We start from the raw sequence: 24,394 nt of genomic DNA on the forward strand, positions 1-24,394 counted from the left end.
ATCTGAGGATTTTTCACGATTTTTTTCCTTTTTGTTTCTCCATCTTTTTTTTTTTGTGTGTGTATAGAATAGAATAAAAAAAATAAAATTTTGGTTTCTGAATTTTAATGGTGAAGAGGGAATGAAAGTGAGATGGTAAAAAGGAAAGAATACGGCAATGGCTTTTGGTGAGAAAGTTTTGTTCGTAAATAGTACACGCAATAAAATTTATTTTATCTATCTTAACAACGGATGTCATAAATTTACGAGGTTATGAACTCATATATTCTATAATTTCATCGAATTCTCAAATTCATTATATGTTTTAAAAATTACTTAAATATCGTACGGTTTATATTAGGTTCTAAATCTATTCCTCAGTCAATTTATCCGTTAATGAAATGTAAATATGCTCTAAACCTATCTCATAATTTTAATTTTTTCTCAAATCTATCTCATGATTTTTAATTTTTTTCTCAAATCTATCTTATAGTTTTAATTTTTTCTCAAATTTATCACGGGTAAAGGGCCACAGTGGCAATAATAGACTTACTTACGTTTCACGTCAGCAACACCTTTAAATGTTGACGGAACATATAACGGCGGAATATATTTGGAATCAAATGTAAATTATGAGATATTTGAGTAATTTTTAAAGTATAAGGTAAATTTAAAAATTCGATAAAATCATAAAATATATTATTCTAAATTTATAAGGACCTCATGTTCATGAGGACCCCTAAATTTATAACGACCTCATGCTCACGATATACTCGTGGCACAAAATAATCCCTTTTTTTTAGGCACAAAGACAAACTAATCCCCATTCCCACTTTCTTTCTCTCTTTGAGGGGCAAAAATTAGACGTGCCTTTTCCTTTTTTCGTTATGTGGGATGGAATGGAAAGTAATGTGCCGTGGCGGAGTTGCTCCCACTCATCAGTCCCACACTATTGCAATTTCCCGATTTTTTTTTATGTTTATTCATAAAAATAACAATTGAAACCCCTAAATATTTAATTTTTAGTAGGATTTATCGGGGTAAATTACACAAAAAAAACTTTAAACTTTTACTTTTGTCTCAATTTTGACACTAATTTTTATTTTTGAACATAAAAAATCTCAATTTTTATTTTCGTATCGAATATCGCACACTATTTGCCTTCCATCACATTTTTCATCTAATTGCTTTTGTGGATTATGCCAATAAAAAAGTGACACATATAATATTATTTTTAGAAAAATAAAAAATGAACCCTTTATTTTTCTTAATTTCGCAAACTTGCATCAACTATCTCCCTTCGCAGCCCCTCTCTAATGCAATTCACTCTCTCTCATCTCCCTCCTTTCTCTCCTCTCCCCATCTGCCACCAATGCTTTCGTCACCACCTGTCTTTTTTCTCCTTTCAGCTTCCACCTTTGCCCCCCCCCCCCCCCCCCCCCCCCCCCCCCAAGCAGTATATGTGTACGTCAAATCAGAGGGTCTCAAGGGAGGTGAGGGGAGCTATGTGATGAGAGTTGTCGACCAACACAACCACTGATATGAAATGAATCATTATTCGGTTCATGAGAAATTTTGTTGAGTCTTAATACTTAGAATAATGTTCATTGATGATTGTAAGCTGAAATTTGAAAAATATAAATGCCCAGAAAATATTAAAAGTGTGACCTATGTCGAACCCTTTGAGCATGGCTACCATGGCATCCCTCTTTTCCGTCCCAAGAACAAGGAGCTCTCTGGAGTTCATAATTGATCTTCTTAGACCAATGAAGTCTCATCTAAAACAATGTCTCTTTTTGTCCTTCCTCATTGTCGCTCACGATAGGGGTCCTCCAAACTTTCTTGGAGGAAAAAGCTAAGGTCGATGGGAAACATTCCCAACTTATTGAGCTGCCTCAATTATAGATTTATCTGTGTTTAGAATTTGAATATCTAAAATCCCAAAGCTTAGTGTCCTATGATCACTAATATCATAATCAAGAGGTGTTACACGGAGGAAACAAAGGGGAAAGAAAGGAGAGAGAGTTGCATAAGGGAGGGGCTGGAGAGGGGATAGTTAGGGCAAGTTTGCAAAATTAAGAATAATAAGGAGTTCATTTTTTTTAAAAGATAATATTACGTATGTCACTTTTTCATTGGTTAATCGGGATCCATTTGACGGTGTTACATTCACATAAGCAATTAGACGAAAAATGTGACAAAAGACAAACAACGTGCCGTATTTGAAATGAAAACAAAAATTTAAAATTTTTTATGCCAAAAATGAAAAATAGTGTCAAAACTAAGACAAAAGTGAATTTTTTTTTGGGTATAATTTACCCTTTTTTATAAAGTCATTTATCGGTGCATAGATGCTGGATGACGTCCATAGTCGAGAAATTGTCATCCCATGCTCTGATCAACAGACCCCTTGGTTAATCTCCTCTTTGCAAAATCCATAGTTTTACAAAGAAAATGAGACCAAAAATCATGTAATTTCACTAAATGGATAAGGTGATTTCTTTTTTGGAAAAAGTGGGAGATATTATAAGTATAATAATAATTAATTAGTGGGAAAGTAAATCTCGTATTTCTGGTGTCAGCATCTTATTGCGTTTACAAACATCAGACCTCCTCAAACCCCAATATTGTTGATTGAATGAATGACATTATTCCTCGCGTGCTATGGAAGGACATATCTGTCTAGGGGAGGTAGAGATGAGAGGAGAGTTGGACTTTGCGGAGGCCGAGACGACGCGCAAGCAACACGTGACAGCCCCGCAATTTTTTAATTTTCCATATTAGAAAATTTTTAATTAGTCAATTTATAATCAATTAAATCAATTCTGACGATAAGTCACGACCTGCCTACCTGCTTGAATTATCATAGCCAGCGGCTAGCGCGGGACAATCCACCTTTTCCACGTTGAAAGGGTTTCATAAATAAATAAATAAATAAAATTCTTTTATAAGAAAACAATTATTTGAAAAAAAAAAAGAAGAAAACAGAAGCACATTCAAAATTTAACTATGACTCCCATGCACAAATTCTGCGTGGAAGAGAGAGTCATGCTAATTGCTATGTATTAACTATTAACATATATCAATGTATGTATATAAATATATAAATCCATGACATTAGCATATGCATTAATATAATAATAATAATAATAATAATAATAATAATACAAATTTAAGAGATTAACTAATTGAGGCAGCTGTTGAATATACTACTTACAGACTACCAGCAGCGAGAAAACAAGAAAGGAATTTCAGTTTGGAGGCTCTCTCATCCAAGTTATGCACCAGCGGATGATCTCCGTTGGTACTGGTAAGAAAGCTGGAGGCAGTGCGGGCATGATGCGGCATCCGATCCGGGCTGTGAGATCGGCAGAACTGTCAATTCGAGTTTTCCATGGAGTAGAGGAAGCAGCTTTGTAGAAACTGACCCCGCGTGTTACTTCAATCCTTTCCCTTCATTTTCCATAGAAACTGACTCCGCACTGTTACTTCAAACTTGACCTTAATTGTCCGACTTACGGGACAAGTCTACGTGATCCATCCTTTTATCTCCTCAACCTCTTTTTTACCAATAACAATGACCCCAACGACCCCAAGAGTCGAGATTGGTAACTGTACAAGGTCAATCACTTCGCTCCCGAATGACTTCTCGAGATTGGTAACTGTACAAGGTCAATCACGTCGCTCCTGAATGACTTCTGGACCAGTATGGGAAAGCTCGAAGATGCGGAGGGTGGGAAAATAGGAATTTCATGTGACAAGCTGGACGTTCCCAGGCTAGCTTGCTGCATCATCGTCTGGAGACTTCTTTTCTGTGCTCTCAACCTGCAAGACGCGGACTTTAAAGCTATATACATATGCCTCCGAAAGGGAAAAGAACCTGCTGATTCTATAGTTCAGCAAATGACTGCAATTCGAAGTAAAGGTGTCCATGATGCAACGGGGACATCTTACTGATCTAACAAGATGAGAGAATCCTCATAACGTTTAGAGACCCACCGAGCTGGTTATCCAACATTGATTAACAACTCAAGCAACCAACCAATTTGTTCTGGCATAGCAACCTCAAATACTTCCAAGCATAATTCCAAGTTCAAGGATGAAAGGTTAATGAAACAATTTAATATTGTAACAATGAGAAAGCATATGCGATACTCACATCTATTGCCTCGAAGGATCTGAGAACAGATGACTTCATCCGAGATGCTTCGGCTGTTGAAGCAGACCCATCACCAGCGGGGCAATTATTACTGCCCTATACATGGAAAATAAAAGCACAGCATAGAATTCTCACACACTTAATACATTGGAGGAACAAATCCACTGCTTTCGAAGAAAATGAAATCATTATCTTGCTTTTCATGGAGTGTTCACATTATCCACCGAATTACGTGCTTCAAGGAATGGTGATGTTAAAAATACAGAGCAGCTGCCTGTGTGTTTATTTGATGGTACCTCCGACAAGCTAGATCTTAATATTTCTCGATTGGGATATAAAGTACGAATGAGTTGGCAACGAAACTAGGCTAGCAGAAACATTTGAGATATTGCATTAAAACTGAAATAGATGCTATCTAACTGAGGAATGACATGCAGATACTTTGAAAGGCATGCAGTTTCAATCTATCAAAAGTAACTCTTACCCCAGGCGAGTTTTTGATGTTTGGACTATCTTCAAAAAGTGACGAATAATAAGGTGGATCAAAAATGGTTCCCCCCAAGACCACATCAGAATCTGAGGATTGTCTGATTGGAGCAGGAGTGACCGGATTTAAAAATCTGTGTCTCAAATCAAAATCTGATTCCCTAGGAGGTGCTGTGTCTGAATCCGAGACCCCCAGTCTGTAGATCTGAATCCATAAGAACGAGGATGCTAGCCTCACAGTAAAGCCAACAATTTGCATTGCAAGAGTAAGTTTTACTGAAAAGATAAATAACTCTCCATGAGTTTCGGAGGAAATGAACCTGCATTGAATTAATCGTATGAAATAAGATACCTAATCGAAAATCAAGTAAAATAAACCAGGTGCATCATAAGTTATTAATAGCCAAATAATCAGACTAGTGCCACAAACAGATGAATTACCACGCCCTATAAAGAACCAATTTATGTGGATGACAAGCTTGCTTGCTTGTCTCTAAATTCAATATATACCATTTTATTTGACGATAGCTTAGGGAATGATGTGATGATAATGTAAACACATATTTATGACAAAACACCAATTACCTATATTAATCCTGCACCGTCTCAAAGCAAGAATTTTGTGCAGCTTAGAGTTGTACAAAGTACGTGATATCAAGCTCTGAGAGTCTGCACAGCTAAAAGGCTACTCTGATGCTGCTGTATTAATAAGGATCCTACCCCTTTCGACTGAAATCTTAGGATTTCCGCTCACAGCACAAAACTACTGACGGGTAGACGAGAAGCATGAACAGGCATCTCACCAGGTTCATATAATGCAAGAGGCATGATTAGTTAATTACAAAATCTAACGAAGTGAACTGAACATAGCTAACTGAGCTCCACTAGGAAGTGAAAATTTCCAAAGCCAAGAAGCCTCGTAGACATTAGACAAAACTAATGAGGAAGATATAAGATGCAGTTAGCTAAATTTTCAGACGACATGCAAAGATATTTCGGCCACGAAATGCTACTCTACTCAAGTCATTATGGATATGCAATTAGAGGTTTGGCAACTCTCCAGTAATTTGCAGTCAGAGGCCATATCCCTGCTCCCAAGTAACAAACGGAACCTACCAGTCAACCCAGCTCCTGAGACATGATTCCATAATAAAGTAATCAACTTCTTAATAGCTCTACCAATTAGCTCTACGTTGCGAATCGGAGATGCATATTATACATCTAAAGCATTTCACAATCAATAACAGGTAAAATTGATGATAAAAGCCCGAATATGTAATGGCGGACGCACCAGATAGCGTGAGTGAAAAGAATGAACCAGGAGACATCTAGCAAAATGGCGCAGAAGAGAAGCACCGCATAGGTCCTCCCGAGGCTCTGACTGCTACTCTCGATCGCCACCAGCGCGAAGAGTGCAATCGACAAGTTGATAAGCAGCACTCCATTGTACTGTGCTCCGAGTGATCCGACGAGCGCGCACGCAATCTTGAAGCACAAAGACAGAGGAATATCGGATCAAAATCGAAGCGAATGATTGTAACCGGAGGTGTTCGAGCGGCGTCGGCTCAGCTTGGAAACGCGAGTCGAAGAAGGGCCAGACTTCTAAGGTCTACCTGAATGTAGAGGAGAATCACGGCGACGGATTGAAGCCGGTCGTAGTCGCGAATCCACTGCGTAATTAGATCCCCGACTGACCAGCAGCGCATCATCTACCGGTGAGTTCACGGCAGTCTCCGGCCGTTTCAGCTCCTGCGAAATTTTGCCGGCGAGGAACCGTTGAGGATTGCATATGAGAAAGAAAGGGAGAAGTTCTTCCACGAACAGAGCAGACATCCAGTGATGAACAGTGGAAAGGTCAGTGATTTCAGGAAGAATATATGAACGATTTTCCTTTTTTGTCATTAAAAAATTGTTTCCATTTCTGTTCCTTTTTTTTTTTTTCCTAATGTGTACCTCATATTCGAAAATTGAACGCAACTAATTAATTCAGTTCGGATCGAATTGGCCCATTAAATAGTAAAATTTTTTCGGTCAAAACTTTTGTTAATTCATATAAAATTTTTTCGGCCAATTTACTTATTAATTTTTTTCTTTTTTTGGGTGTGAATCATAGTATCCAAAGGCCTAATTAATCCCAACTAATCTAGTTAAATTGGATCGGTTTAATAAGAGGTAAAACTCACACAGCGTGAATTTTCTCCATTCATAGAATTCGATCTCGATACATTGTCTAACCACGTTGGTTTTTTTTTTTCCTTTTTTCGTAATATTTATATGTGCTTTACTTTTTCCTTATTATTTTGTGTGTTTCATCTCATTATAGAATCTTCCATGATATATGCTAGCATTTGGTTTTCGAGTTGGATCATAATCCAACTCAACTTGATTTTGTATAATAATTACAAGTATTGATAAATATATGGATAGATGAAAAATATATATGTATGTATATATAGATGTGAAAGTAGATGATAAATTTATTATTAAAAAAATAATTATAAAAATGGTTAAAAAAAGTATGGGTGGAAAATTAGTATTAAACGGAAAAAGAAAAGATAAAACAGTAATGATTGTAGTGTTAAATTTGAGAAAGAGTAGAGTTGAGTTAGGTATAGTAAAAATTTTTATCGAAAAACCAAACAAAGCCGCTTGCAAACACAAAATAGGCTTTCATCATGTTGACCCAATAGGAGATCAATTCTCTTGTTAGGGTCCTCGATTCAATTTGTATTAGGAGGTGGTAAGAAGATGTTACCCCTATACGTACTACGATCGACCTAGATAAACCGTTTGGAATGGCAGTTGGAGGATTAAATTAGATTGACCTAAACCCAAGAGAGCATGACTATTACCCCAATAAAATTGAGTTGCATATACGACACTAGGATGGAAGCGATCTAGTTTTATGCAAGTGAGATGATACAATTTATTTTATATTATTATTATGTGAACCTTGAGTCGTAATTCTTTATAATCTATAGACCTCATTTCCATTGACTAAATATGCTAAAAATGGAGGTTGTTAAATTTTGCAAATAGAACTTCTTCATGTTCTTTTGTGAATTGAAGAAATCAATCAATCATCAATCTAGGGACTTAAGGGAGAACTTATTTACTTCTCTAATAGTAAATTCGTAAGTAGTATAAGCGATTATTAATTTATTGTCATATCATAATCATAGTTAGAAACAATAGAAAATGATATTATTAACCGAAAGAAAAAAGTTGTAATGGGCTGTTTGGATGGCTCGATTCTCATATTTTTTGGAAGTTAAGATTAAGAGGGAAGTTTAACTATGCAATTACTTTATTATCGAAATCTGAAATTGTTGTATTTGATAAATATATTGAATCGTTGGGCATGTGGATAGTATTATAATTTTCTATTTATTTTTACAGAGATAAGAGGTTGGATTTAAGATCGTAATTTGATAATACTAGTATTTTGAATGTAAATCACTTGACCAATCACATCCGCAAAGTTTTAATCCAAGAAAGCAATTATGACAATTCACTTTACACATAAACACTGTAATAGATGATGGAAATTTGAAACTTTCCTAGACAAGTGGGTTCAATTCGGCGAACCAAACACCCCTAAGTGTAACGATTTATTGTCGTTACTATAAATGTTGCTCCTTATAAAGGGCAATATTTTCCCAAACCTTGGATTTTTTATTTTTTATTTGGTTGGGTTGGGAAAAAAAGGGTTGAAACTTGGTTGGAGATGATGAATGAGAGTTAAGAAGATGAGGTGGACTAGTGAGCGGGAGCCTCACGGGACACCCATGATTTTGGCGGGCTTTTATCTCATTTTCGTCCATTTGACCGTTAGGTGTTGCAGGCCAGGCAGGTGAAGGGCAAAGCATCCTGTACAGGCTTAGCCCACTCCCTTGCAGATTCCTGCGCCGGCCCATTTTGGCTATCATGGGCCCACAACAAACAGACTTGGACCGGCCCAATTTAAAGTGGCCCCCCAAAGAGATGGACCAATCGAGCCCATGCCTCCACCGAAGAGAAAAATTATTGAATGCTCATAGATATAGAAGCCAAGCCACCATTCCCTACGAGTTTTGCACAATCACGGAAGCTGGTAAATTCTTGCATTTAGCTGTCACACGTTGATTTCCTCCCCTATTGAAGTAGGAAAGTAGCATGCGTCGTTGGTCTTGGTCGAATCGGGATTCCTGCACTGCTTTTGCCAAACTCTGGAATCCATATGCAAATCGGGCTGTGAGTGGTTTCATCGAATACCCCAAAACGATCACGATAGCTATTGAAGTGTAGAGATCAAGCATGCACCGTCTGTGCCTATAGACTTACCAAATGCATATGAAGTAATTAATGTTACTTATACGACAGATGCATCAGATAACAAATGTACTTGCTAACCGGTTCTTTCAGTCAAGACCAGATTGAATTTGAAACCGGAAAAATTCGGTATCCGCTTAATTATGGAGGGTGGTATAGTCCACATGGAAACATATGAGACCGCTAAAGCCAAAAACTATACTGCTTTCGTACCTTGTCGAAATGCAGAAGAAATTTGGACGAATTTCGCTTTATTAGGAAAAGAGTGTCACTAATTGATCTTTTGACGTAATACAACGACGGCTTATTACCATTCTCACTGGAAAAAGTGATTCATCCCTTTCGTTCACTTGTCACTGTGAAAGAGACCCCCGCATGAGCCAAATCTGACCCGAGTTCATACAAACCAGGCATGATCGTTTACCAGTTCGTCGTATTTGAACTTGGCTAACAAATCTAAGACAAATCATATTTGCCCTAACCTCAAAATGAGAAGATGAATTGTAGAAATGAAACCAAAACCGAATCGTATTATGATAGAGTATCATCATTTTAGAGGAACAAAGTAATCTGTAATGTAACTTGGCCGACGCTCCGATCCATCCCGAAGATGACATGTAATATAGTCCATTAGCTGCTGTCAATTTCACAAATCCATGATATCCATCATCGTACGTTTGAACTACTTTTTCAACAAGAAAGAAGAGTTGATATGATTCGGTTAGTAACAAATTACTATGACCCCAAATCCACCATTCATGCCTGAGCTGCAATATCGATATAATTTACAAGCTAGCATGCAACATAATTAATATTGAGTTTCGAAGGAGAGTTTCTACTACCATACAAAGCGTTGCCGCATTTGCGGCTCCATTCACCATCGAATGGAGCCTCTACTTGATAAGGAGGGTCATACTTTTTGTTTTCTTTTTTTGAATCATGCTATTCGGAAGCCCAATTGGATTTCAACTAATTCAGTCGAGTCGGATTGACCAATTAAGAGATAATGCTTTCCCAATTATGGAGCATTCAAAATAACTCAAACTCGAGACCTTACTTAAATAAAACAAGCGCCAAACTGCTTGAATTAATTCACGTTGGTGCAGGATCATATTTTTAACCAGGAACAAAGGCATGATTTGAATTAAGGAGGCGGGATATGAAGAAAAATGACCCCAGTTAGAGGGTGATTAGCTGTAATTTTATTAAAAAATAAGAAAAATATGTAATTTTTCCTAGAACAAAAAATTTTTATGGGGCAATTATCTCTCTTAGTCTCTCCTCGTCTATCCCTCCTTTTATTCAATAATTATAAGCATAATAAGTCATTATAGTGTTTGGTAAAAATTTCAATTTAGAAGTGATTGTTATGGATGTACATACGCATCGTACGGATTTGTATGCAAAGTAAAAAAAATATATACAGAGCAGTTCCTCGGTATCTGAATTTCCGCTCTTTCCTAGAAATTAATATGATAAAATTTATCTCACCAATAATTTTGCACTATCCCATGCATGCCGATAATTAGTATTTAAGGTTTGGAGTTTTCTAACACGATCCCTAGCGAGGGTGACCCCGTATCCTCCACCGTCGGATACCACAGAGCACGCAGGCTCCACGCGCATCTGACGCGAGGGAGCGCATGTCTCGGTGTCCCGTGGTCACTGTAACCGAACTCGGCTTGGTTTTCCCCTCTTTTTTTTTTTTTTTCTCCCCACATTTTCTTGCATCGGCCGATGTTGACAGTGGCACAAGCAGGTAACACATGCGAGGTTTGCTCAGTTTTGGTACCGATTACATAAGCAGCATATATATTATATGGATTTTCAAGTTCAGTATCCTAGGTTGTTTCCTATATAAAAAACCGTATCGACGCACAAAAAATTCCCTCTAACTTTGTCCACTCGAATGCAAAATATCTCTCAAACTCGGTCCGAACTTTGATTCGCATAAAAAAATCTCTCTTTTCTAAGATAGCGAAAGTGAGTACTTCACGATATTGAAATTTTTAAAGAACAATAATAAATAAATAAATAAGCCTTGGTGATATCAGGAGGCGACCTTCATCCTTATTTATTTAATTTAATTTTATGCTGCTTTAAGGTATCTTTCAGGGACCATTAGAGAACCTGAAGAGATGCCCTGTAGACGAATGCACGTGAAACGAATTTATGGCACTAGCGGTTCCTGTTAAAAGTGGTAGCAAGAGGACTACCTTATCTAGAGTGCACTACAACCGTCACCATCAACTTTTTAAAACGTCACAACTTTCGCCCTTCAGATATTTTTACCATTAATCTATCCTAAATTTTTGCGATCCGTCTAACAATCTTACCCCTCCATTAGCTCTTGTAACGAAAACGTTAACTAATATCCTACATGAACATAACGACGTTAAAAAAGTTTAATTTTTTAATACCAAACACATGATAGCTTCATACGGTGTCGTTTGGCCTCCTTCCAATACCCTCAAATGACGTCATTTTTCTTAACCGTGTTATTTTCATGTTTGTTCTTTTTTTTTTTTGTTAATAGGGAAACCGACTAGGCTAAGGGAGGCAGATGGGAGGGCTCTTGTGCCAGCGTTTGTCACCTCCTTCCTCCCCTACTGATCAATTCTCTCTCTACTCTAGTGGCGACAACTACTTCGGAGACTACACCCGAGGGATTGTGGCCACTGGGGGATGGGCACAAGCCAGTCTGCCCCCTTGGGCTCTCCCTCCTTGTATCCCTATTTCAAAACGAGGAGGGAGAGTGGGAAGGACTCTGGCAACCGTTCCTGGAAGGCAGTGGCAACAGGGGGCTCTCGCGCTGGTTTGTCGCCTCTCAGTCTCTACGTTTCCTTCTCTATTTCCATGTTTTGAATATGGAGGGAGGGGGCAGACCGAGCTAGAAGCCCCCTGCCCCTGTAGGTGTGGTCTCCGAACTCTAGAGACCACGCCGGGTGGGGTGGTGGCCGCCACTGCGAGGGCACCCACCCAGTCTGCTGAACTCTGTAGACCACGCTCAGAAGAGCAGTGGCCGATAGGGTGGCCCTCAGCTCGCTTTGATCCCTCCCACAGTCCCAGTCACTTCATAAATTTTATAAAAAAAAATCAAAAAATGTAAAATGGCATCATTTTGAACAAATTGGATTTTACAATAATATTTTTAACGTCATTTTAACCATAAGAGTTGCCACGTCACCGTTTTGTTAAAAAAGATGACGGGGGGTAAAAATGATAGACGGAACAATAACATTTGGGGCAAAGTAGTAGCAAGAATATATTATGGCCAAAAGTGGTGATAAGTTGAAAAGTTGGGAATCACAGTGATAGTGCATCCATTATCTATCTAACACCATTCAAAGATCCGAAAAGCCTTCCGCACTCCCTTTTTCTTTTTTCTATTCTTTAATTATAAAAAAGTTTATAAACTTAATAAAATAAAATACAAAATTTAAAAAGAGGTATATCAAAAGTCCTAACGACCACTTTGCTCTCGCAATTATTGGTTGAGTAGGAAGCAGTTCCAATACCGTAAGAAGGAGAATGTAAGTTCGAGTTTAAGGAGGCATACTTGTTAGAAAGAGAAATAACATTTAATACTCGATTTTCCAAAATTACGATAATTATGTCTCTTACAGTTTTTACTACCAGAAAAAGTCATAGCGACGAAAACTGAACTCGAAACCTTTGATTTCAACCTAAATAAAGAGGTGTAATAAAAGTCCTAGTGACGGAAATTAGACTCGAAACTTTTGATTTTTATATGAGCGTGTGTGTCAATAAATCATCATCCTCTCTTTCTCCTCTCCACATTTATTTCCTTTTTTATCAATCTCTTCCCGCCTTTTTTTGTCACGATAGACTCCTGAAAAAAAAAATATAAATCCTACTAGTGAAAATTGAATTCAACATCTATTAATTTTATGTTGGTGTATTATACCATTAGACTAGAACCTCTTTCTCCTCTGCGCCTATAATAGTCGCCTCTTTTCTCCATTATCTATTCCTATACATACGTCCATGTACATGAGGTTCCGTGATCCTTTCCATTAAACTTTTACCGAGTCTACAATTGATCTGGACCAGAAGCAACCCAAGCCTAGAGCTACGCTTAAGGCCCCCCAAATTGTAGGCGCCCTTCCAGTAATAATGTGTGCGTATATATTATATATTTTTTATTATATAAATAATTAAGTCCCCTAATAATTATCTTAATCATATATACATTAATTTGTGAATTACTGCCTAATTAATTTTTCACTATCCCTATTCTTTTTTTCCTTCTACCAACTCAATTTATATCTCACTTTTCCCACGGTAACTCAGTAACTTTTTTTCTCTTGAACAATTAGTCATTGCTAGTGCTTACAAAATTAGTAATGATCGATTGAACATATACATACATACATACATATATATATGTATATATATATATATATATATTCATAAACAGGGTTTGGTTTAATGATATAGGATTGAATTGCTTCTGTATTTAGGTAGGAGACCTATCGCTTTCTACATACAAGTGGGTGTGCCTTAAAATGGTTCGATGTCCATTGCAAGAACGTGAGCGATCAAATGGAGAGGATAATAAGTTAGACCTCGAGAAAGGACCTTATCCTCGACTCAGCGTACGTGCATATAATTTTTACTGGGCCATAAATTGATTCTCTCAGGACCCGTTTCCTTTGACAACTCGATTCTGGATAACGTATTCATCTAGTGATAACAGTTCTCTCAAAAAAACTTGTCAATCCTGAAAATTTTTCGATCTCTGCAAGTCCATTTAGTTATCTGTCAGCATACAAGGTAAGTCGAACGGTCTCGTTTCATCACTTCTACTCTCTCGCGCCTTGCGTGTGCGGCATATATATGTGTGTGTGTGTCCCTTTACTGCGAGGTCTCAAATGTATTCCATCCCTCTTTAGTTATCTCTTTCCTTTTGGCAACTGCAAACCCTAGTTCCTCCAACCCTAGTTCTTCATATTGGGCCTTGCATGTTGGTGGAAAAAGCAATGTGCAGCCAAGGATGACTTGCCGACTCCGATCACCAGCCGATCTCTCTCCTTCGATTCCCTCCGGTCCAAGGGGTCATCGGCCACAAACCACTTTTTATGTTGATTCTGAAACTACGGTATAATGTACGGAGCTTAACTGCCAGAAGGGGGAGTGATGAACCGTGCCGATGAGTAGAGCGGGATTTCGACCATGGGGAGAGAGATCATCGAGTGTGGGCAAGTTGTTCTTGGCTACATGTTTCTTTCTTTTCCATATGCAAGGCCTTTCGGTGAATCAACATTTGCAAATCTCACCGAGCTTGTGCCCCATGGTCATCAAGATTTCTCCAAATTTAGCGAAAAGTGGAACAACTGCGCACTACATATGTATGCATTGGTTAGTTCTTCTTCTTGTACTCATGTATATGTCCATCCCCTTTCACACATTATCCAAATAATTATCTAATAATGCTACACAAAATTTCTAATAATCTTCTTACAATTATATGTTTATATATATATACACATATAATTGTATATATACACAAAATGTATATATATATATATATATACATATATGAATGCTTAATTCCTGTTTAGAAAACAGTTACAATACTTTGTGTGTTCCGGGAATAATATGCGCCAATTTCACTCCAAAATGAATTAATATTTTGAACTCAAGATTTTTATCCCGTCGAAATTTCGCTATATATATATCTAGCTGCTTAGTAATTAATTAAATAATCATCTCAAATCCTTGTTGGGTCTCTTTACTTTCCCTTTATAGACGCAAATGTTCCGTACTACGTATGAAATCAATGAATCAATTTTTTATAATTACATGGATCTAAATAAGAAAATTGTATAAATATACAATAAGAAGTGATTCTATCTTTCATAGAATCAAAAAAAAAACTTAAAAAGAAGAAGTATCTCCTCAATGCTACTAAAAAATATCCAGCATACTAGTTGTAAAGTGATCCGAGCAAAGACGAAACGACCTCCTGCCCACAAAAATCAATTTGCCTCCCCATGGTTCTGCTTCTGGGCCTCTCGCTGCGGCCCAAACTATGAAGAGTGACTGAAGTCCATTGATCAATCATTACGTGCACTGGGCCCCACAGAGCCCAATGGGTTCATAGACCGAATATCGAACGTTTGTTTTTTGTGCACTAATTAAGCACAACAATATATATTATTTCGTGACATCTCATATGGACAGCACCAAAGGTGCAACTTATGTGTGTGTATATATATATATAATGGCATGTCATCTCATATGGACAGCACCTAAAGTACAACAATATATATCATGACGTGTAGTCGGTGTTCAACTTATGCCACACCATAGCCTACAGCAAGCCCGATTGGTGGAAGTCGAACTCTTAACCCGGTTAGAGTATAGATAATTTTGAGAAAATCGCAAAGCGAATGGCCATATCAATACAATCACTTAATACAATATATAAATATCACCGCAAACTAATTTCAAAATCAAAATTTTTCCTCGCACCTTTTTTAAGATAGGAGCTCGTTCTCCCTCTCTAAAAAAACTCATTTTCTCACGGAATTTTCTCGTCGAAATCCACCATATCACCACCTCAATCAACACTATGAGGAATTAAACCTCATCAATAAATAAATTTGACCAATACAAACACACACACATATACATATGCCTCTATATATTGATGCGGCAGAAAACGTGACAAATCGGTACATCAAGAAAAACAGGTTATGATGACCTGTCTAGAGGGAAACGGCATTTGGAACACAACACACGGTCTTTGGCGTGAAAAGACATGATTTAGGCCGAATTCCATCATTTATGACCTCAAATGGGCAATTTTATGTTATTTGGATGTTTTTGTAATTTTATGAATTTTTTTTTGTGTAATTTGAGCGTTTTTAATCCTTTTTAAGCGATATAAGCCCTAGAGCAAAACAGTTATTTTTGGATCATCTAATAAAGTTTAGAGCTGCAGCGCTCTTTCGCCCATTTTCAGATTCGATTAGAGTTGAATGTCGATTTCCTAGGAATTTGAAGAATCAATAGGGAATTGAAGGTTGTAATTCTGGTATTCTGCGGAATCAACGGATCTGTGACAAGTTGTTCGCGTGTACGCTACGTCATATATTCCATTAGATTGAGTAGCATTAATTCTCTTATCATTATAATATCCCCACTGCCGGCCCACTCCCTCTTCTTCATCCTTCCAAATTCACAAGCTTTTTGTTTTTTTTTTTAGATTTTAAAAATTATGTGAGGCTCACTCGGCCAATTTTCGGACGTCACATAATAGTAATAATAATAATAATAATAATAATAGATTATTATTAGTATTATTATTGTTGTTGTCGTCGTCATCATCGTCCCATCAATTATTCTTAGTGATGAAAGTTATGTAAGCATTTGATAATAATGATTAATATTATTATTGTTATTTTTCTCTAACAATTCTTTTCATCCCTAGCATTTGATATAATAATAATAATATAGATATATATATACTCGAGATATTAATAATATAATTTTTTTCTCTAGCAATTATCACATTTGGTGAAAGTTATGTAAACATTTAATGATGATGATAATGACGACAACGGTGGTGGTGGTGATGATGATGATAATAACGATATATAGATATATAAATTCTTGAGATGTTAATAATAATAAAAAACAAATAAGTTTTTTTGTGCAAATTACAAAAAATTATTACATATGACATTCCAAAATTCGTTGAATGAGAAGCCTCCATTTCAAGATTTTATATAAATGGCAAACAATAGTAAAAATTTATATATTATATATGGATATAAATGAACAAACGAAATTACTCAAAAAACATAATACATTCCCTTTAATATCAAACTCCAAGAAATTGTAATAGATAACTTCCATGTATTGTCTAACAAAAAGAAATGTAAATCATCTATTATTTTTATTTGATATTAAAAAACCAGTACATTAATTCTAATAGAAATATTAGAATCCATACTATAATATAATACAAATAAAAAGCTATAATATCATAAATTCTTCTTGCAATTTCATAATTTAAAAATTTTCAAACATATTTATCTTTTACCTTTCCAAACATATTCAAAATTTCGACATACTTATTACATATTAATAGACTTTTTTATGTACTAATTACATAGAAAAATTTTCTATAGACATGTAACTTTAAGAAATTTTATGTTTTTCCTAATCAATTTTGAGATTACAAAACAAATTTAGAAAGTAAAATTTATTGGAAAGATTCTTAGACCTCGTAATTTGATTTACATCCCTTAAATTTTTAGAATGAAATTAAATCATTAAAATATAAATCTAAATTAAGAATTTATTAATTGTTGACCTTTGAAATTTAGTTTTCTCTTAATTCTTGGCGTTGAAGAAATCTTCATTATTTCATCTTATTTTTAATATCTAAAATTTTAAAAAAACGTCTTCCATATATTTCAATCAGTGAATGCCTCAAGCATTATATCAAATAAGAAGTTGGTTATTTAAACTATGGTAGACAGCAATAAAAAGAGAAACGTAAATTTTACCAAAGATACTAATTTAAGGTTCACTAATATATTTAAATTGGGGTTTATATTCCAAAAAAGCATGACCTTCGCATTTTTTTCTATATATAATATAACTCTTGGAAAATAGTACAAAAAAACACGACATTTGCTTTTTTTTTTTCCCTAATATAGCACAACTTTTGTAGATTAGCCTATAAAGGCACGACATTTGCATTTTTTCTAAATATAACACGACTTTTAAGTTAGTTGTGCATTTATCATAATGTAAATTATTCGATCAAATTATAACGATAACAACTAACGTGAAGTTAACAGTGCCACGTGATAGAATATGATTGGATAAGTAGACCCCACATGATTAGACGATGATGTTAATATGAAGCTAACGGTGCTAGGTGACACTCATTCAATCATGTTGTGCCACATTGCATCATTAACTCCTGCTAGTTATTATCATTGCAATTTGACTGAATAATTTATATTATGCTAAATGCGCAACTAAAAATAAATGTCGTGCTATATTTAGAAAAAGTGTAAAGGTCGTACATTTATTTTGCTACTCTCCAAAGGTCGGGCTACATTTAGGAAAAATGCAAAGGTCGTGTCTTTCTGTGTTATTTTCTAAAGATCGTGTTATATTTAGAAACAAATGTAAATATCATGCTTTTTTAGGTAATTAAGTCTTTAAATTGTGAACTTCTAAAATTTAAATCTGTTAATAATTATTTTGGGATAACACTATATCTATAGAATTGTAAAAATAAAGAAAAAGAATAACTAAAGAAAGTTAAATGGATTTTAAATGTAAAATATTAGAGGTAAATCATATTTATGAAATTGAAATCAGCAAAAAATCTATGTAAATAATGAAATATATGCATTTCTTGTGGGAAAACATTTAAAGAATCTATAATACATAATGTAAAGTAGAATTGGTACATTTATTAGGCACTGAATGTATTAATATAAATAAGTAATTTTATTTTCTATAGAAAGTTAATCAATTTTTATTATTTATGAATTGATTCATTTTAATCTTGAAATTTTTATTCAATGAATCAATATAAGTTTTTGTTCTAGGATTTGATATTCTAAAATATTTTAAAGAGATATTGTATATAGTTTTTTTCACATGCATTATAATCTATTTAATTTTTTCTTTATTTTAATTATAGAAAATTTAAAATGGTAATATTTTTTATATGTGTGGAAGATTATTTGAATCTATAATACATAATGTAAAGTAGAATTGGTACTTTTATTAGGCACCGAATGGATTAATATAAATAAGTAATTTTATTTTCTATATAAAGTTAATCAATTTTAATGTTATTATATATGAATTGATTCATTTTAAAAAAATCCTGAAATTTTTATTCAACAAATAAATATAAGTTTTTGTTCTAGGATTTGATATTTTAAAATATTTTAAAGAGATATTGTATATAATTTTTTTTACATGCATTATAATTTATTTAAGGGCAAATTACAAAAAAAAATCCAAATTTTGTAAAAAGTCTCAGTTTTGTCATAAATTTTGTTTTATAACAAAAAAAACCATAAGTTTTTTAAAATGTCTCAAAAATGACCTCCGTTATAACTTCCGTCAATTTTTGCCTACGTGTGACCTACGTGGACTGTTAAAGGGACCCACCAGCCTACGTGTGACCTACGTGGACTATTAAAGGGACCCACCATCAACGGCAAAAATTGACGGAAGTTATAACGGAGGTCATTTTTGAGACATTTTAGAAAACTTATGGTTTTTTCTGTTACAAAACAAAATTTAGGACAAAATTGAGACATTTTACAAAATTTGGATTTTTTTTTGTAATTTACCCTTTATTTAATATTATCTTTATTTTAATTATAGAATATTTAAAACGGTAATATTTTTTATATATATGGAAGATTATTTGAATGTTGACTTATAATGGATGATATTAGTGTCCTATTATGGGACATTTATTTGCTTCCCGCTCTAGAATTTTCCTATTGAGAAATTATATATTAATGCTTTTTAAGTTAATAGAGTTGTGCTCTTTTCTGTAAATAAAGTATTTAACAGAGTTAACTCAATACGATGAATTTGACATATTTTATTTATTGTTAACTTGAAAATTATCAACGAGTTAATTCTATTATCATAAAATAATTAATATTTTTAGGGATTCAATTAAATAACAAAATATAACAATTCTTGTCAGTTATGATGTTTAACAATCCCATGCAACACCCGAATAAATTGGCTAGTGTGTTTATATATTACAATTATTTAAGTATTTACTATTTTAATGCTAAATATATATTTACAATTTTACCTCTATTTACCACGTTATACACAAATATACATACATACATACATATATATATATATATATATATATAGATGATAACAATAATGATAATGATTGAAATCCTTAATTTAACACGTTAATTTTATCTTTCAATATGCTCGTAAAATTTATATAATTAATGTCTTGGGATAATTTACATATATGCTTAATAAATTATTTTCGAGTATAATTTATTATGTTACCTATATTTATATTTGTTTATTAGATCATTTTTTTGTTAAAAAATTTATATATGTAATTAGTGTGCTGTAATAATTAAAATTATACGCTCAACTTATTATTTTCTAGTATGATTTATTCCATTATCAATTTTCATAAATGTTTACTAGATTATTTAATTGTTTAAGAAATAATTAAGTATAATTGCTTCACTTCCTAATAAGGGTGTAAATGAGACGAGACTCTTAGCGAACTGTTCGAGCTCGGCTCGATGAAAGCTTGAGTTCGGCTTACTCTTATTAAGCATGAGCTTGCCAGTTAAATGAGCCAAGCCAAGCTTAATAATATTCGGCTCGTGAAACTCGCGAGCCTAAACGAGCTTTTATTATTATTATTATTATTATTATTATTATTGATTTAATATATGATTTTAATCCTTTTATTATTGAAACTCTAATAGTTTTTTCATATTGTCAAACATAATATTGTAATTAAACTCCATGTGATTATCAAGTTTTAATTGGGATTTTTGAATTATATTTTGCATGACATTGTTGTTTTATAATTTAGTTTATAGTTTTTTTTCCTCGAGCCTAAATGAGTCCAAACTCAAGCCTAAGCCGGAGCTCGAGCCAGAATTTTCTACTGAACTTGATCCACTGGCCGAGCTTAAACGAGCTGAGCCCAAGCCTTTGATTTGTTTAACGAGCCAAGCTCAAGCTCAGGCTTTCGGGTTTGATCAAGCTCAAGCCCAAGCTTGAGCATAGGAAAAGTTTGACAAGAGTAAGCTTGAACCTTATATATGCAGGCTCGGCTCGACTCGTTTACGCCCCTACTTCCTAATAGTACTTATTACAAGGTCAATTTTACGATATATGATAATGATGATGTCGTTGTAAGAACGAGAATTGCAGTCTATGCGTGTGAGTTACTAGCGAAGGGACGATGTCATTGTTCTCCATCTTCTTTTCTTCATCATTAAGAAACGTGCAGGAGGGAATCCAAAAAGGAAAAGCACAATCAATTAGTCCAGAAATACAAAATTAGTTCCATGCTTTGAACAAATTAAAGAAATGGGGAAGAGAGAGTCAATAAAAGGAAATGGTATTATCTATAAAAAGAAAATGGTATTATTAATTAATTTATAGGCAATCATCAACATTGAGAGAGGATCACATGTGAAAGCTTTGTTGATGACTGTGGGAGCTTCATATGATAAACAAAGTTCACCACTTGTAAAACAATAAGAAAACTACATACAATAATATATATATATATATATATGTATCATATATATTATGCAAGCTAGGGAGCATGGATGTATCATGTCCCTATATTACCTGCAGATTATTATGGGTCATGCCATGATCTTTTAGACATGTTTGTGGGGCCTGCAGGGGGGACAAGGACCATCTAAATACCTATAATATTGTAGAAATATATAGTTTCTTTGACAGGTTTAGTGCAAGCAAACTTTGTTCATTCGACCAACCGAATTTGAAGTTGATTAGAGAAAATTGGTACAACATAGGAGCGCACGCTATTATGCAGAATAAAAAATTTCAAAATTCGATTCTTGTTGATGTAATATTTTTTATCTCTCCATTCCCCCACTAGTTCTTTTTAATTTTTTTCGTGGACCGATTCATTTATTAGGATTATAAACTCCTTGTAACAAAATAAAAATAAAAATTCCACATAATCAAAGCCCTAAAGTATGCTTCATTGGGATTCTATTTGGAAGGTAACCTATGTGCACATTGGTTGGTAAATGATGCGCTAAAATTTCTTATAGAAATTGGATTGATCATATACTGTTTGGGTATATTATTGAAGCCACCGCACTCTATCTGTGTACTGCTTGTTTTAGCGATTTGGGCTTCTCCCGGTAGGTAAAAAAGACAAAAAAAAGTAGAGATACTATTAATAAATTCTCTTGGAATTAGGTAGTTTGGTGATGAGAGCTTATCGCAGTAAAATAATTTGGATGCACGGTGGGCCCACTTTTTTTCCACAGTAGAAGTGACGCAACGTACACGCACAGAACCTGTAATAGAACCGTTGATTTCGCATAATACCGGAATTACGACCTTCAATCCCTATTGATTCTTCGAATTCCTAGTAAAAATTGACATTCAACTTAAATCAAATTCGAGAATTGGGCAAAAAGCATGAAAACTCCAATTTTTATTAATTGATCAAAATAGCTGTATTTAACTCTAGGGTTTTACAAAGTTTAAATAGGAATTAAAACGCCTAAATTGCACGAAAGACATAAATCATTCCTAAAATTACAAAAACACCCAAATAACATTAAAATGCCCATTTCAAGCCATAAACGATGAAATTCGCCTTAAATCTCGTCATATCACGGCCGAGTGCAGTGAGTTGTGCTCCTGAGTCCGTTTCCCTCGAAATAGAGTCGTCAGAACCTGTTTTTCTCCAGATATTGATTTACCACGTTTTCTGCCGCATCAAGAAGTTATAGGAAAAATTATTTATACATAATCAATAGTACACAGTACTTCATCTTGGCAATAATCTATATCTATAATCTATAATTATTATTGTAGTTCCAGTCTATAGCTAATAAAATAAAGAAAAAAATAAATTAGGAAGAAATTCAAATGTACTGGTAAAGGACAAATTTGGAATGATCCAATCAGACATTAAAAAGATGTCTTGGCATTTTCTTGAGGTTTTGCCCAAATTAGATCTTTTTGCAAAATATTTATCATAATACACTTCTTTACAAACTAATTCTCATAATAGACTTACATTATTATTTCTTATTTATTTACATTCCCAAAACATTTTGATTTGTTTAATTTAAGTCATTAGCACGATAAGAAATATGTAACATGATTATTCTTTTTACGTATATTTCCAAAACATTTTAATTTTTTTATTTAAATCCTTAACCCAATAGAGGATGGGTGAAAAGCAAAAACGATATTATCATTTATCCTTAATTAAATCCTTAAACGTTTGCCCATCCGCAAATCTCCGAGGGTGGGTATGTTCAGTTAAAAAAAAATCGAGGATGTAGGTTGATGATCAATTCAACTTCAATTCAGTGTGTAACCAACAACCCATTTGATTAATGACTTACTATAATCCTTTTACCCACATTTATTGATTTTCAATCATAAATAGTTTTAAAAATATAAAATACTAAAATGACTAAATAAAATTCAGTAAAATAACTAAAATTATTTAAATAGTAAAAATAATTGAAAATTAAATTAACAAAAAACTAAAAAATCCACAAAAATCGACTTTAATTTACGTTTGACTCTTAAAAATTGCGTCCAATAGAGCCGAACCCGATTACTTTTTATGTAGATTTTGGTTAAACGAATGGAAAAAACAAGTATAGTAAATAAAACATAGGAGTATCTTTAGGGGTACGAAAATTGGCTTCAATTCACATTCGAATCCTAAGAATTTTGTTTAAAATAGCCTAACCGGTTAATTTCTATATAGAATTTAGTATTTTTTAAAAACTCGATTAACCGGTTAACCAAACTGGCAAAACGGTTAATTTTTTTTAACGGTTATCCGGTTATACTTTTTTAGGGTGTTTTTAAAAATTACATAATAGGGCTTGAATTGAAATGATTTCATACAAAGAGGTCTAGATTGGGAATTATTTTCAAATTAAATATAGTTTGGAAATAAGTTTTAAAAAGAAGTCTAATTTGGAAAAAAAAAAACTCCATTTTCTTTGTGAGGGCAAAGCACATATTTGGACGCTCCTTTTTCTCGAACAACCGAAGTCCCTCTCAACAATGAATGCCCAAATTGATAGATTTATCAAAAATCTCCTAAAATCAAATCTCTTGAGTGATATATACGTGTGTGTCTACATGAGTAAATAGGCATTTTTTATGCTTCCTTCCAACTCCTTGCACCCACGTCCTTCAATTATTCATCAATTGATCCTTAAACAAAAATTCAAACTGAGAAAATAGTGAGTTTAAACATCTATATATCAGTTTTTTATTATTATTTTTCAATGAATAACAAACGGTATTTTCTTTCTATATTTTCAATTGTGGGACGACACCTCTTAACAATCTTAACAATACATTATAGAGCAATTTGTCTTCCTAAATTAAGAAATGACTTTGCCCTTTATACACGTCCATCCAACGCATTTGGTATATTTTCAATAACTATATTGAATCAGAAATGGGACATGCACGTGGTATCATATTGAAAAACTAATAGGGTTGTTTGGTTTCAAAGTAAGATTTTAAAATCCTACTTTTAACTTAATTCTACCAACAACAAAACAAAATAACTTATACAAAGTCAAAGAGTGAGTTCTATTTATACTATTCTTTTTCCACAACAAAACAAAAAAACTCATACAAAGTCAAAGAGTGGGCCCCATTTATACTACTCTTTTTCAA

At 34.0% G+C, this 24,394-nt stretch overlaps 1 protein-coding gene across 2 annotated transcripts; it reads right to left on the bottom strand.

Moving 5' to 3' along the window:
- Positions 1 to 3,067: 3,067 nt before the first annotated feature.
- Positions 3,068 to 6,483, bottom strand: LOC116201871. Of its 2 annotated transcripts, none has more exons than XM_031533312.1 (5): positions 6,238 to 6,482; positions 5,916 to 6,109; positions 4,623 to 4,944; positions 4,139 to 4,234; positions 3,068 to 3,804 (listed from the first exon to the last, which is right to left on the bottom strand). In XM_031533312.1, the coding sequence occupies exons 1-5, from the start codon at positions 6,331 to 6,333 to the stop codon at positions 3,757 to 3,759; spliced, it is 756 nt and encodes a 251-aa protein (XP_031389172.1). In that variant the 5' UTR covers positions 6,334 to 6,482; the 3' UTR covers positions 3,068 to 3,756. The 2 variants fall into 2 exon arrangements, 1 of the variants encoding a protein (XP_031389172.1); XR_004155960.1 differs by having other exon boundaries at positions 3,754 to 3,804; positions 4,139 to 4,229; positions 6,238 to 6,483.
- Positions 6,484 to 24,394: the final 17,911 nt, after the last annotated feature.

This window comes from Punica granatum, chromosome 3, assembly GCF_007655135.1.
Source record: "Punica granatum isolate Tunisia-2019 chromosome 3, ASM765513v2, whole genome shotgun sequence".
Lineage (NCBI taxonomy): Eukaryota > Viridiplantae > Streptophyta > Magnoliopsida > Myrtales > Lythraceae > Punica > Punica granatum.

Bases quoted from the DNA above. Each gene is read 5' to 3' on its own strand.
- LOC116201871 (XM_031533312.1), bottom strand. From the start codon at position 6,333: ATGATGCGCTGCTGGTCAGTCGGGGATCTAATTACGCAGTGGATTCGC. The intron at 6,110-6,237 runs GTAGACCTTAGA...TTGTGCTTCAAG, and splicing joins TGATTCTCCTCTACATTCAG to ATTGCGTGCGCGCTCGTCGG. The intron at 4,235-4,622 runs GTAAGAGTTACT...TTCCATGTATAG, and splicing joins ACATCAAAAACTCGCCTGGG to GGCAGTAATAATTGCCCCGC.